General features: G+C 41.2%; 1 protein-coding gene across 1 annotated transcript in view; it reads left to right on the top strand.

The window, feature by feature from the left end:
- The window catches only part of LOC108787751 (serotransferrin-1-like), a 33,961-nt gene that overhangs the window by 12,430 nt on the left and 8,500 nt on the right, over positions 1-13,031 (top strand). Inside the window, exons 6-14 of the mRNA XM_018557374.1 lie at positions 498-660; positions 1,125-1,189; positions 2,112-2,269; positions 4,186-4,372; positions 5,753-5,901; positions 7,814-7,904; positions 9,523-9,582; positions 10,869-11,051; positions 12,309-12,459. Of these exons, the coding sequence (XP_018412876.1) occupies positions 498-660; positions 1,125-1,189; positions 2,112-2,269; positions 4,186-4,372; positions 5,753-5,901; positions 7,814-7,904; positions 9,523-9,582; positions 10,869-11,051; positions 12,309-12,459 (1,207 nt within the window). The remainder of the gene's footprint in view (positions 1-497; positions 661-1,124; positions 1,190-2,111; positions 2,270-4,185; positions 4,373-5,752; positions 5,902-7,813; positions 7,905-9,522; positions 9,583-10,868; positions 11,052-12,308; positions 12,460-13,031) is intronic.

Genomic DNA, 13,031 nt, shown 5'->3' with positions numbered 1-13,031 from the left:
CATATTACATAGTTTTGGTAAATCTATAACAAGGTTATTCACAAAAGGGTGAAGAGTTTGGAGAAGGCAGGAGAAGTGAACAATCTAGGACAACATAACTGAACTGGAAAGTGAACTGAATTGGAGAATTTTTCCAATTCAGCTATTTTGGCCTAGATTGTTCACTTCTCCTGCCTACTCCAAACCATTCACCCTATGAGCACCTATCTAATCAATCCAACCAATTTGTATCCAATTAGACAAGTCTAAAATCTAAAGGAGTACAAGTCAGATTGTAACATGTATGGTAACCCGAACACTTTAATGGTAATATTTATAATTGTTTTTCCCCACGATACATACAACTTTAACTTAAGATTCATTAATTTTTTTGATAGAAATGACAAATGTGTGAATCTTGGGTGAAAGTACAGTAGTTCAAAATTTGGGTGAAAACAAGTTAAGTATCCTTGCAGGCCCTTTTTTTGAGAATATAAATATGTGTTTACTCTTTACAGTTGTCAGCAAATATTTCAATGTAAGCTGTATTCCTGGAATTGGAGTCTCCTCCCCAAACCTGTGTGAACTATGTCAAGGTCCCAAATCTTATGTACGAGAAAAAAACCACTTCTGCGAGACCAGCACCAACGAACCATTTTCTGACTCTGACGGTGCCTTCAGGTACAATGGACGCATTCTGCAGAAACTCGTATTTATCACTGACCTCGCCCATTATAGTAATATCATTTAAGAAAAAGAACTCTGGGCAAGTAACCCACTCTGCTCCGGTACTGGAATGTCGCTCGGTGTCCTTACATCCTATACACTGTATAGGACGTGATGACTTACAGAACCTTAGACTGCTGGAGCAGGTGAAGAGCACCGGTCTAACAGCCAACCATGATCACAGTTCGGGTTGTTTTATCTCCCTAGGTAAAAAAAGCACTTCACCCTTGCAGTTTGGGGGAACCCCAATGCAAGGGTTAAGATTTATTTGCCCGGAGTTCTTTTTTAATGATGCAATCAACAGAAACTTGATAACCGGATGTGGCACAGCTCAGCGTTTTAGTGCGCAATACAGAGAATACAAAAGATGTCTTATCAGTTCACCACCATATGCTGTTTGTTTTGTATGCAATGTGCAGGTGTCTGAAGAGTGGGGCAGGAGATGTTGCTTTCATGGATCACCTTGCTATAATGAATGCACCTGGTAAGTTCTATACATATCTGTAAAGCAAATATTAATATGTTTTATAGCAACAAAAGAGAGGAATTTCTGACCCTGTTTAGCAGAATAGAGAGCCACATGCTCTGTTGCCAAGCATTCCTGATTTCTATGGGCAGTACCGAATTTAAAAGATTTGTTTTTGTAAACTGATAGCTCTGAAAAAGACCATTTTGTTATGAGCGCTTGCCATAGAAAGTCCCTACTGTCAATGCTTCTGCATGTTTTTTTAATTCTTATGATCTCCAAATTTATTTGTAAGACTGGTCTCAAATATTAGATTGTGGTAGGAAAGTAAAATGTAGGAGATACATTTCGTTTGGCTAACAGAATGTATTTTGAGGTGCAAACTTTAGAAAAACACTTGAGTTGGACATTCACCTACTTTATTTTTTTGTTCAGCCCCATTGGGTGAATGAGAAGAAAACGCTTGATTGCCCCGTCCAAGCATAACAGAGTGAATAGGAGGATCCCCCTCCCGTCGCACTATTGTGTTCTGACAGCAGTGTCACTGTCAGAATACTTGAAGTCACTTTACTGTCATGAACCTTAAAAACAATTACTTCATACCCATTTGGTCCTCTGCCACCCTTATCCGCAAGTCAAAACTTACACAAGAATCTCAGACAACTTAAGTGATGCACTAGGGCAGAGAGACAAGGAGAACAGAGATAACCTTGCTTTGTTCAATCATCAAAGGCAGTAAAAGGGAGATTTTCAAATATACAATAGTTAGATGTTCATGATAGGTGTATGGATGATTGGCATCTAATCCATCAGTTATGAACAATGAGTTCCCTGTATATACTGTATGGTTAATTTAAGAGTTACCTTTGTGTACATAAATAATATAGCAATGAAATATGTTGTCAATCTATATATATATATTTTTTTTTTGTTTACTTAGATTCAGATCTGGATCAGTTTGAACTTTTATGCCGCGATGGATCCACTGCTAGTCTGCAATCCTACAGAACGTGTAATTTGGGACAGGGCCCCAGTAAAGGGATTGTCACAAGATTGCACATGCAAAGAATCACTAAAAAATTTCTTACTCTGATTCAGGTGACATTTCCTTTTTCAAATAAAATAACAAATGTAATTTACAGTACACTGCAGTCAGAACTGAAAATTAAATCTACAGGAAACATTTTCCTTCTGTAGTTTTGAATCAAAGGGTCTTCAAATCCCTTTTTAAGATTTTATTATTGCTAGAGTCCCTGCTTGGGATATTTACCCTGTTTGTCACTGGGACAAAAAGTTATGGAAAATCTAATATGATACAGCTATGACTGCGACAAAAGGGGAGAGGTCAATCTTCTCACTTCTTGTAGCTGTAGGACAGGAAGTTAAAGGAGAACTATGAGGTGAGTGATTTTCAGTCATCCTCATAGTTAGAGCCGACCTGTGACATTGAAACTGTCACACTTCGACTCTAAAGATCGGGAAGTGAGCGAACACATAACATAGCTCGCTCACTTCCCGATCATCTCACTGCAGAGAGCGATGACTGACAGTCCCGCAGGGATTCCCCCCTCCCTCCGATCCTCCAGCGCTGACTGGAGGAACGGATGAGGGAGAGGGTGGGCACAGCTGGCTCTGTCTCTAGATAGGCCGAGCCCGCTGTCAATCAGCCAGCTGGGTACATCTCGACAGCATTGTCTGGATCCGTCCTGGCTGCGGTGCTCTCAATATATAACGGGCAATAGCCCGCTATATACTGAGCTTTGGGTCATGGGAGGACGTTAGTATATGCCCTTCCATGACCCTAAAGAGAACTATGGGATAAAAAGGTTACCCCATAGTTCTCTTTTAAGGGAAATCCCCCCAATGGGATACAGATGGCAAAACAGTCAGCAATGGATTGTTACCCGTCTCTACTTTTATCCAATGTTCCTTCAAATAATTAGACTAAATGCCTGCAAAAAACACCTTGTTTCTAGTAACCTGATATTCTAAGAATACATGTTGATAAAGTAATTGACTGTTTGGGGCTATTTTGATCCCATGTATGTGGTGTTCTTTGTGCCAGGAGGGTGAGAAGATGTGTTATCATACCAATGATATTTCCCAGGACCCTTTGCTCTTATCATCTCCCCTTATGTCTCCTCCATTCAACCCTTACCCTCTCAGTTCCCCTCTCCCATCTTTCCTAGCCCCTGCTGTTCTGCAGCACCCCTCTAGTACTCCTCCCACCCTTTCTGCTGTGACTTCAACTTGATGAACAAGCCCTAATTAGTTTTTGTGCGTATAAATGATCTTCTATGTAACCTCTACCCAACACATGGCAAAGCTTTTAAAGTATAATTAAAGTCTTGTTTTCTTTTGATATATCTACTGCTAGCAAGCAGTAGATATATGCAAAAACATTTAAAAAAGTTACCAAAAAGGTAATTACTTAGACGCTCATACGCTCGCTCCGTGTAAAGAGCTGGATAATTCTCTAGCGGCCGTGAAGCATGATGGGGCGGGTGCATGCACAGTAGAGATCTTTGGCCGCGAGAAGAGGAGAGACACAGTGTAAGTCAATGCAAGCATCGTGCACGCAGGATGCTCGTGCGGACAGACAACGTGGGAGACAGCAGTCAGCGCTGTATCAGAGACCGGCACCAGTGCTGGAGGGACTCCTGAAAACAGGGGGAAGGAAGAAGATGATTGGATCAAGAGGCATTATTTAGGGTAAGTCCTTAACTGGAACTGTGACCTTAATGTCACTTTAAGGTTAAAGAGGGGGAAATGTTTCCAGTGATGCACAGCCAAAGAAAAAAAGGTCTAGCTTCATGATTCATCTGGGAAATTAGCTAATGCCTCTCTAGGAAAAACAGACGACATGTGATAACACAGTGTTGCTTGTATTTCTGCCAACCACAGTTAATTTGACACATTTATAATGTCCTTCACATCTTCTTCATTATTCCTTGATTTTCAAGCTAGAACATATTTTATATTTCTTGTTAAATAAATACATTTTCTCTGCTCAGAATTTATTTGGAAAAAGCGGGAGACAAAAGAGCCGCTTTGCCCTCTTCTCTTCAGAGCCGTATGGGGGAAGGAATCTTCTGTTTCATGATTCTACACAGGAGATCCAGGTCCTGGCAGATGACTTGGAGATGCCTGGGATATTGGGATTGGATTATGTGTCTCTCTTAAAAAGCCTGGGTCATGAAGGTGAGGAACAACAACTAGCAGAGAGTGGACTAGTTTAGTCTCATGACAGATGTAGTCTCTGGCATAAGCTCTTATAACATTTTATTGATGATCAGAAATATTCTATGGTGTCAGGTTTGTAACATGCTCATTCTCACTCGTGTATTTACATTTCCCTTTTGGTTACCTAATGATTCTGGCCGATCCAAATTGGGTTGCCGACACCAAAAACGGCAAAAGTTGAAGTATGAAATTATTTAAAGGAGAACTATGAGATGAGTGATTTCCACTCACCTCATAGTTCTAGCCGACCTGTGACAATGAGACTGTCACAGGTCGGCTCAGTAGATCGGGAGGTGAGCGAACAGATACCGGCGTTCGCTCACCTCTCGATCCTGTCACAGCTCTCTGCTGTCACAGGGGAGGGGCTGGATTCCCCCCTCCCCACTCCGATCCGCCAGCGCTGACTGGCGGAACGGAAGGGGGAGGAGGCGGGTACAGCTGGCTCTGCCTCTAGATACGTCACTCACGCAGCTGGGCGGATCTCGACATCGATGTCGGGATCCGCTCCGGCTGCGGCGTCTCAGTATACCGCGAGCTGTAGCTCGCGGTATACTGAGCTTAGGGTAACGGGAGGATGCTAGTTTGTGTCCTCCCGTTACCCTAAGGAGAACTATGGGGAAAAGCCTTGACCCCATAGTTCTCCTTTTAATGAACCTTTTTAACACTGATTGGTATGTTTTAGTCTTCCTGTCTTTGTCATACAGTATGCTCAATTCAACTTTTTAATAGTGTTAACAGCTTGTTCCTTTCTTAATGTATAGCATCTGACCATAGAGAATATTTGAATTATCTCTTGTGACCATGAGAAATGATTTTATTCTCCATATGGGGAAGAGGAATAAACATACAGCGACAGTAGTATAAGAACCTCAACTGCTTTTTATGGGATGCTGTGCAATAATAAAATTCATCTTTATGGAGAAATCATAGACATAACTATATTAACTGATATCCCATAGCACAAAAAAAAATATGAAGATCTCCTTTCGGTTTTAAGTACAGTAAATACCACCATAAAATATAAAAGAGTAAATATAAACTATTTGCAAATTTGACTTCACTGCCCTTACCTCCAGATTTAACAAATGTTCTCCTGGACTATACCTTTTGTTTTTGTGTACATTATGGAACAAATGAAGAGACATGTTTATAAAGTAGTGAATGGGACTTTCACCATACATTCACTGGCGGTGAATCGATTACTGTCATTTAAAACACATGCACACGTCAGATGTATGGTCGACATGATGAATTCAAATACACATGTAATACTTTGCCTGCATATGAGCCAGAAAGCAAAAGTCACTCATGTGATGAGATAACATATCTATTTTTTAGGTATTTCATTGGATCACAGCATTATTCGTTGGTGCTGTATTAGTTCAGCTGAGATGAGAAAATGTGAAGAGTGGGCGCTGAGTGTGAGGGCAGATCCACTGGTCTGTGTCCAAGCCACTTCCTTAATTGGATGCATTGAAATGATCAAGGTAATACGGCTCATAGTGTTGGTGGGGATAATAGCCTATTTACTGCAACAGGGAAATCGTTAGCTTTGAAGATAATAGAGAGATTGGGTACACCTGAAATAGATCCATCATGATTCTTAAAGTGACACTAAACTCAGGAGTTAAACCCTCAAAAAGCATTCAAGCACCCTATTAACAAAAAATGTAGTTTACTTGTGCATCACTCGGCTGTTGATCCTCAAATCATCTCTGAACTAGTGGTGACACTGTCCTTCCTTCTGGAGGGTGGCTACGTTTGTTCCCCATGGTCCCTGTGCTTGTTGTAAAATAGCCACCACTCCAAGCTTGCTCCCATGATGGACTACAATCTCACGTTTAGTTTACTAATTTGTACTGAGACTGTAGTCCATCACGGGAGCAAGGTTGGAGCGGTGGCTCGTTTACAACACACATAGGAATACATTCCAGAAAGAAGTAGCCACCCTCCAGAAGGAAGGACAGGGTCAGTGCAAATTCAGAGGTGATTTGAGGATCTACAGCCGAGTGATACACCAATAAGATACATTTTTGTTATTGGTTAAGGTACTTGAATGCATTTTTAAGATGTAACTCCTGAGTTTAATGATACTTTAGCTTTATAAAGAGGAAGAGGGACAAAAAAATTATAATATTTTGTCAGACATATATACTGAATTTTATTGAATGAAGGACATTAGTGTCTCCTGGGTGTGTCTCCTGGGTGGTAAGGGGCTGGTATGTGCAGAAATATTTGGTTGAAAAATGTGTGTAAATGTAGTTCTGGTGCTTCTATCACATTGTTATGCAAGCACCATTCAGTATGTAATGTTATATTATGTATCAGAACAACATAGTCCACAATAGGTTGGAGAGCCCTGGTGCCCTGTAATCAGGCTGCATTCCATACAATTACACACCTGTACTGAGCTAAAAACTCTGACAGAATTCAAGCTCTTAAAAATGAATTGCTTGCAAACTGTCAAGAAATACCACATTTCCGCATGTCATAAAGGTGTTTACCCATACTTAAATGAACCAAGACAGACCAGGATTAGGAGCAGATCTTGGTAATTTGGTCAATGTGGAAATGTGTGACAATTCATGCCAAAAAGTTTGTACCATTTTCAGTTCCTCTTGTTGTTTGTTGGACTTCTTTGTGCCTTGTTGCCTCAATCTATTCCAGGCAGCCCTTTTCTGCTGCCATTCAGGAGCATACATGTCACCAGATGGAATACCTGACATATTACAAGGACCTAGTGGCTGCCTTCTTCTTATATATCAGTGCTGGAAATTTTCACTTACAAGTTTTTTCACAAGGGTGAAGAGTTTGGAGAAGGCAGGAGAAGTGAACAATCTAGGCCAAAATAGCTGATTTGGAAAGCTTCTCCAATTCAGCTTAATTTCCAGTGTAGCTATGTTGTCCTAGATTGTTCACTTCTCCTGCCTTCTCCAAACTCTTCACCCTTTTGTGAATAGACCTGTTAAGGTGCCCATACACCTTACAACCATCGCAAGACTTTTGTCTTGCGATGGTTGTAAGCTAATTACAGGCAGATCGTACTTGCGATCATCGAAAGCCCGCCCCCCTGAGGGGCGGGCTTTCCGATGACTGCAATGCTAAACGGGCAGTGTGCGCTTGCCCACACCGGCCCGTTCGGCATTTGTCTCCCGAGCATGCCACAAACCAGTCGACAATCGTACGATTCTCGGCGGGGTTTCAAACATGCTCGTTAGACAAAAGACGTGCGACCGTACAGTAGAAACGGTTGCACGCCTTCCATACACCTTGCGATTATCGTACGATAATCGCAAGGTGTATGGGCACCTTAAGTGTTGTTACCATTAATAGGCTGCTATGTATGTACCATGGTGTCCTGTGTTTTTTTCTCATCCTACTTTGGTGCTATTGTTATAGAGTAATGAGGCAGATGCTGTAACTTTAGATGCTACACGTGCTTACATTGCTGGAAAGTGTGGTCTTCAGCCAGCTGCGGTGGAATATTGGGGTGAGTGTAAAAAGTGTTCTAAGACATTTTATCAACTGGTCTTGAGTGCAAGTGACATATTGAAATATGAGGAAGGATTTACCAGAGGCTCCAACTTTACATTACATTAAAGCAAATGTAATATATTGGACACACAATTATGCTGCCTCATTCTGTACAGAGCTGCTTCCAGGGCTCTGCTGATACTAGGGCATGGACGTGGTCTTGCTAGTACTAGTTAGTGAGATGGCCGACATATGTCATGGAGGCAGTTCCACAAACACTTCCCTATTAAGGAACAGAGAGGGGCTAAGTGGCTCTCTAGTACTTTACATCCTGACAAATCATGTACTTATACCTACCCACTTTTAAAAAATAATGTAAAATTATAGCACAGCTTACACTGGAGCAAAAAGGGAGTACTTCTTTTGTCATGTTTAATTTTTTTAATCTGCAAACGTTTATAAGGAACAAGAGAGGCCAAAAACAGACACGTAATCTAGTGTTTGGGCAGCATAGTGGCAGCATAGTGGCTTAGTGGCTAGGACCTATATCCTTGCAGCATCAGACATGGTGCACAGAGAGCTGTCTGAGAGTTGGATATGTCTGAACGGACATCACACACATCTAACATTTTTGGCCATTGCAATATACTGTATATCCTAAGTAATGTGCATATGAATTAGAACTAAACTAGATTTAATTCACTAGTTGAAGTTATAATGGTGGCCCCTCTGTTGTGAGGTTTTTAGAATTAAGATGATTAATTCACCCTGCCTCCCGTACTGATGAAAACTGCTCCTTTTAATTTTTCCATTGTGCATATGGCCACTGTTAACATGTTAGATGGAAGAATTTGGTGTCAGTCAGCAGAATTCTGAGATAGTCAATGACAGTTGCCTAGTCAATAACAGTTGCACTTACCTAAATCTCCAACACCTTGATGTGTTAAGGTGGCCATACACTCTACAACCATCGCAAGACTTTAGTCTTGCGATGGTTGTAAAGGGATTAAAAAAACGTACGATCTGCCTATCTTGGACAGGCAGATCGCACTCTCGATCATCGCAAGCCCGCCCCCCTGAGGGGCGGGCTTCCGATGACCGCAATGCTGAACGGGCAGTGTGCGCGTGCGCACACCGGCCCGTTCAGCATTTATCTTCCGAGCACCGTTCTAACCAGCCGAGAATCGTACGATTCCCGGCTGGTTTTCGAACATGCTGGTTCGACAGAAGACGTGCGACCGTACAGTAGAAACGGTCGCACGTCTCCGTTCACACTGCTCGATTATCGTACGAAAAACCGATCGCATACGATTATCGTACGATAATCGTGCAGTGTATGGGCACCATTACCATGGTAGAAGACAAACAGCATGGAAGCATGCAGGACCAGAGTAGACATTAAACTTGATATTTTTAAACGCAGTAAACCTTAGTTATTGGAAGAACCAAAAACATCATCTGCCTTACTTTTTTTCTTCATGCGTTTTATTTACAACTTAAGTACAGTTGCCCTTAATGAGTTATATGTTCTTCTAAATGTATGATTGGCCTTTGATAAGACACTCTTAATACAAAGATGTCAGACTGGTCACTATAAAAGATATTTCAACCCTTGTTTTACTGTATTCTCATAGGGGAGGGCTCTGATTGTCTCACGGATCCTCTTGAGCTGCTTCATCGTATCTCAGAGAAAGGTAAAATATAACAATACATAAACAGCACCATTGCATTTATTTAATTAGATTATGAAAATGTCATTGATGTGCAGTAATCATAGTAATAAATTACTATTTTCAAGTGTAAAGTGTACATGAACATGAAACCCACATTTTTTAGAGTGCATGTGGCACCCTGGGAAGATTTCCTCTCATCTCCTGTTTTAGAGACACAATAGGAAGTGAGAGAAAATCTTTCCAATTTTAGGGAAATTTCACTTTTAGAGAGTTATCTTTGCAACAGGTGTTGGAAGATTTGCCCTCACCTTTTGTTTTGGTGACAGTTTTTTTTTTTACAAAATGTTGTAATTCCTCTTTTTCTATCTTGGTGACAGTCCTCTCCAGGACAAAGAGAGAGGGTGATTTCTCACAGTGGAGACCCAGACAGCAAAACAAAACTTGACAGGGTATATACTCTTTTTGCACGCATGTGGTAGTTTCGTTATCAACTCTACTGCTGCTCCCGGTGACATGCACCCCTGAATATGCCTCTGCGGTATTCATGATGAAGGAACATGGCCCCGTTACAGGAGAATCTTTTTGCAAGAAAAGGTTGTTTGGTATGCAAGGCAATTGCCCTTACATGGACGCAATCTTCCATGCCCAATCTTGCTCAGTGAGTATCCATGGGATATCAAATTATTCCATATAAAAAGATTATCTAGGATAAGAATTGCCCTTTAAGATTTGGAATGTATGGTGCCAATCTCCTCTCACCATCAATCAGCCTAACACATTTTGATGCATGTGTTTCATTTGTTTCGCTCATCATCAGTTGTGTCACACTTTGGCATACCCACTCTGATGTGCATAATGTAGACAGGAGACAAACAAGACTATGGTTCAATTGTTGAGATTGTTGTAATTTATTAAGGTTTATTGATACACTTTCACCCTGTTGGTGTGCTATGTCATATTCGCTTATGCAATAATCCTATATATTGGTTATGTGTTCATTAAACAGCGTTTAAAAAAAACAAAAAAAAACTGTTCCATTTTAGCCATACATATGCTGCCCAACTAATTTTAGACTGGGTGCTATAAACTACTGGACACCATTGGACTTTGTTATCCAAAACATGTAATACCCTATGAATGCTAATCACATTTCCATATTATTTAAATTGTAATTGAGTTTTTACTTTCAGAATTGCACGTCTAACTAAACATTCCTTTTAACTGGTTATAATAAAATAAGGTAAAGTTGTAATATTTCTCAGTTTGCCTAATTCTTCACACCAGTATATCATAAAATTTTTTCTTAGGTTTTCCTTCTCTCTATGCACTGGCTGTCACCAAAAAGAGTATGAAAGCTGTGACTCTCGTTGACCTGACTGGGCGACGCTCCTGCCATGGTAGCATGTATAGCCCTGCAGGATGGCTCCTGCTCTCCAAATACACAGTCCGAGCACCATCAAACAAGACTTGGGACTGTGACATTAACACAGGTAAGGAAACAGAAAAATTAAACACCAAAGATTAAATCATATAATACACGAAAATACTATAATAATATTGTATCTGTGGTAACCTGTGTCTTTCTGATTTAGTTTAGATAGCATTTTCTTAAAATCACCTTTCGACTTTATTCAGACACGTGTGCAGAGCCGTCCACCACCCTAGATCAGTGTATTTCTGCAGTGAATACAGCCCAGTGTTTATGTTCAGCTGCTACAGACAGGAAGCTTGTACAAATCAATGGCAGAGTGTCATTGTCCACGGCTGTTTGTATGTAATTGCTCAAAGAGAAATTACATGTGCTAAAGGATAGATGAGCAGCTCTGTACACAGACTGTTTGCGTCAAGAGCTACTCACCTGTTCCTACCTGCAAGTAATAACTTTATTTGATTACATACAAACCAATGCGGACCCATTTAGGCCTCATTCACACGAGAGAAAGGCCGGCATGTACAGCTCCTTGCTGAGTGCACAGCTGTATCGGTCAGCTCCCGGGAAGGACAGGTGCTGCGTTTGATTAGTACGCAGCCCCTGTCCTTCTCTATGGGAGTATGCCGCCCTACGCTCACCCGCCCTGCACGTCTGTGCGGGTTCAGGTGTCCGTACTCATGAGCTGACAGGATGGATCCTGTCTGCGTCCGAGCCGGGACACCCGTACGGACCTGCGCTTGAGGTGAGCGTAGGGCAGCGTAGGCCACGTATTCCCATAGAGAAGGACAGGGGCTGCGTACGAATCACACACAGCACCTGTCCTTCCCGGGAGCTGACCAATACGACCGCGCACGCAGCACGGAGCTGTACGTGTCGGCCTTTTCTCGTGTGAATGAGGCCTAAACGTGTTATTCATTTGTGCGGTCTGAGCGGCCTCAGCTGAACATATACACAGGACCCTACCTGTCACAGAAATACGCTGATCTGGACAGGGTATGGCCCTGCACCTCCATGTGAATAAGCACTTAGACATATTGCATATTGCCTAATTCCTGAAATACACACACACACACACACATTTTGTTTATATACCTGCTCCTGACAGTTGATCCATCAGATCTATAAAACTCATTGCATTTTGGATGATCTCTTGAGAAATAGACTTACCTGTGTTAACAAAGCATAGGGTACTATGTAAAAATTGTCAATCCAACAGGTCATAAGCCTTTTTAAAAAATTGTTTGTATGATAGGTTATATGACTTTGCTAGTTAAAATTATTTAGCTGTCCCTTTGGCTTTGCTGTCCTCCTTCAGCTTATGAGAACTATTTCTGGAAGGGGTGCATGCCTGGAGCAGATGTTGGCCTCTGTAAGGTCTGTGTTGGCTGGGAGGAGGGTGGCAGAGTCAATGGGAGGTGTGCAGCCAATCACGACGAGCGTTATTATGGAAACATGGGTGCACTCAGGTGAGTGAATGAAAGAAAAGCCATACCTGAAAAATAATAGTCTGATGTGCCTAAAGCCCAACTCTGGTCAAATGTTTTAGTTTTAGATAGAGCGTGAAACTTTAGAACTTCTGTCAGGTGTTAAATGTCAGGGTTCCCATTGAGAATTTTCTGTTAGATTTTAAATGCTGTATAAGTCCACATAGAACACATTTCTTCTCATTGTTTCTAATCTGCCCTCGGCATATATCCATACAATGAGCAGAATTTTCACAAGCAAGGACACAGGCAGAAAATAAATGTTGTCATAGATTACATAGATTTGAATACTTATCTGCTCCTCTTAAAACTAAAGAAAACATTTTGGCTAGAGTTGGGCTTTATCTGTTTTGAATATTTTTTTTTTTGGCTTACTGATAAAATGTGTAAATATGTAAAATGCATTCTTATATAATAATCAGATTCAATTACAGCAACTATTGCCTGTTGCAACCCTCAGAAATGAACCAGATATGTCAATATCCACATACTGCTAGGTCAGTACTTACAGAACCTAATTGCTTGATCAAGAGCAACCAATGGTCATACAAAGC

Source organism: Nanorana parkeri, unplaced genomic scaffold (genome assembly GCF_000935625.1).
Source record: "Nanorana parkeri isolate BGI_ZX_2015 unplaced genomic scaffold, ASM93562v1 scaffold282, whole genome shotgun sequence".
In the NCBI taxonomy this organism is placed as follows: domain Eukaryota; kingdom Metazoa; phylum Chordata; class Amphibia; order Anura; family Dicroglossidae; genus Nanorana; species Nanorana parkeri.
The sequence above is the reverse complement of the archived record's forward strand: the minus strand, read 5'-3'. Positions and strand labels throughout refer to the sequence as shown.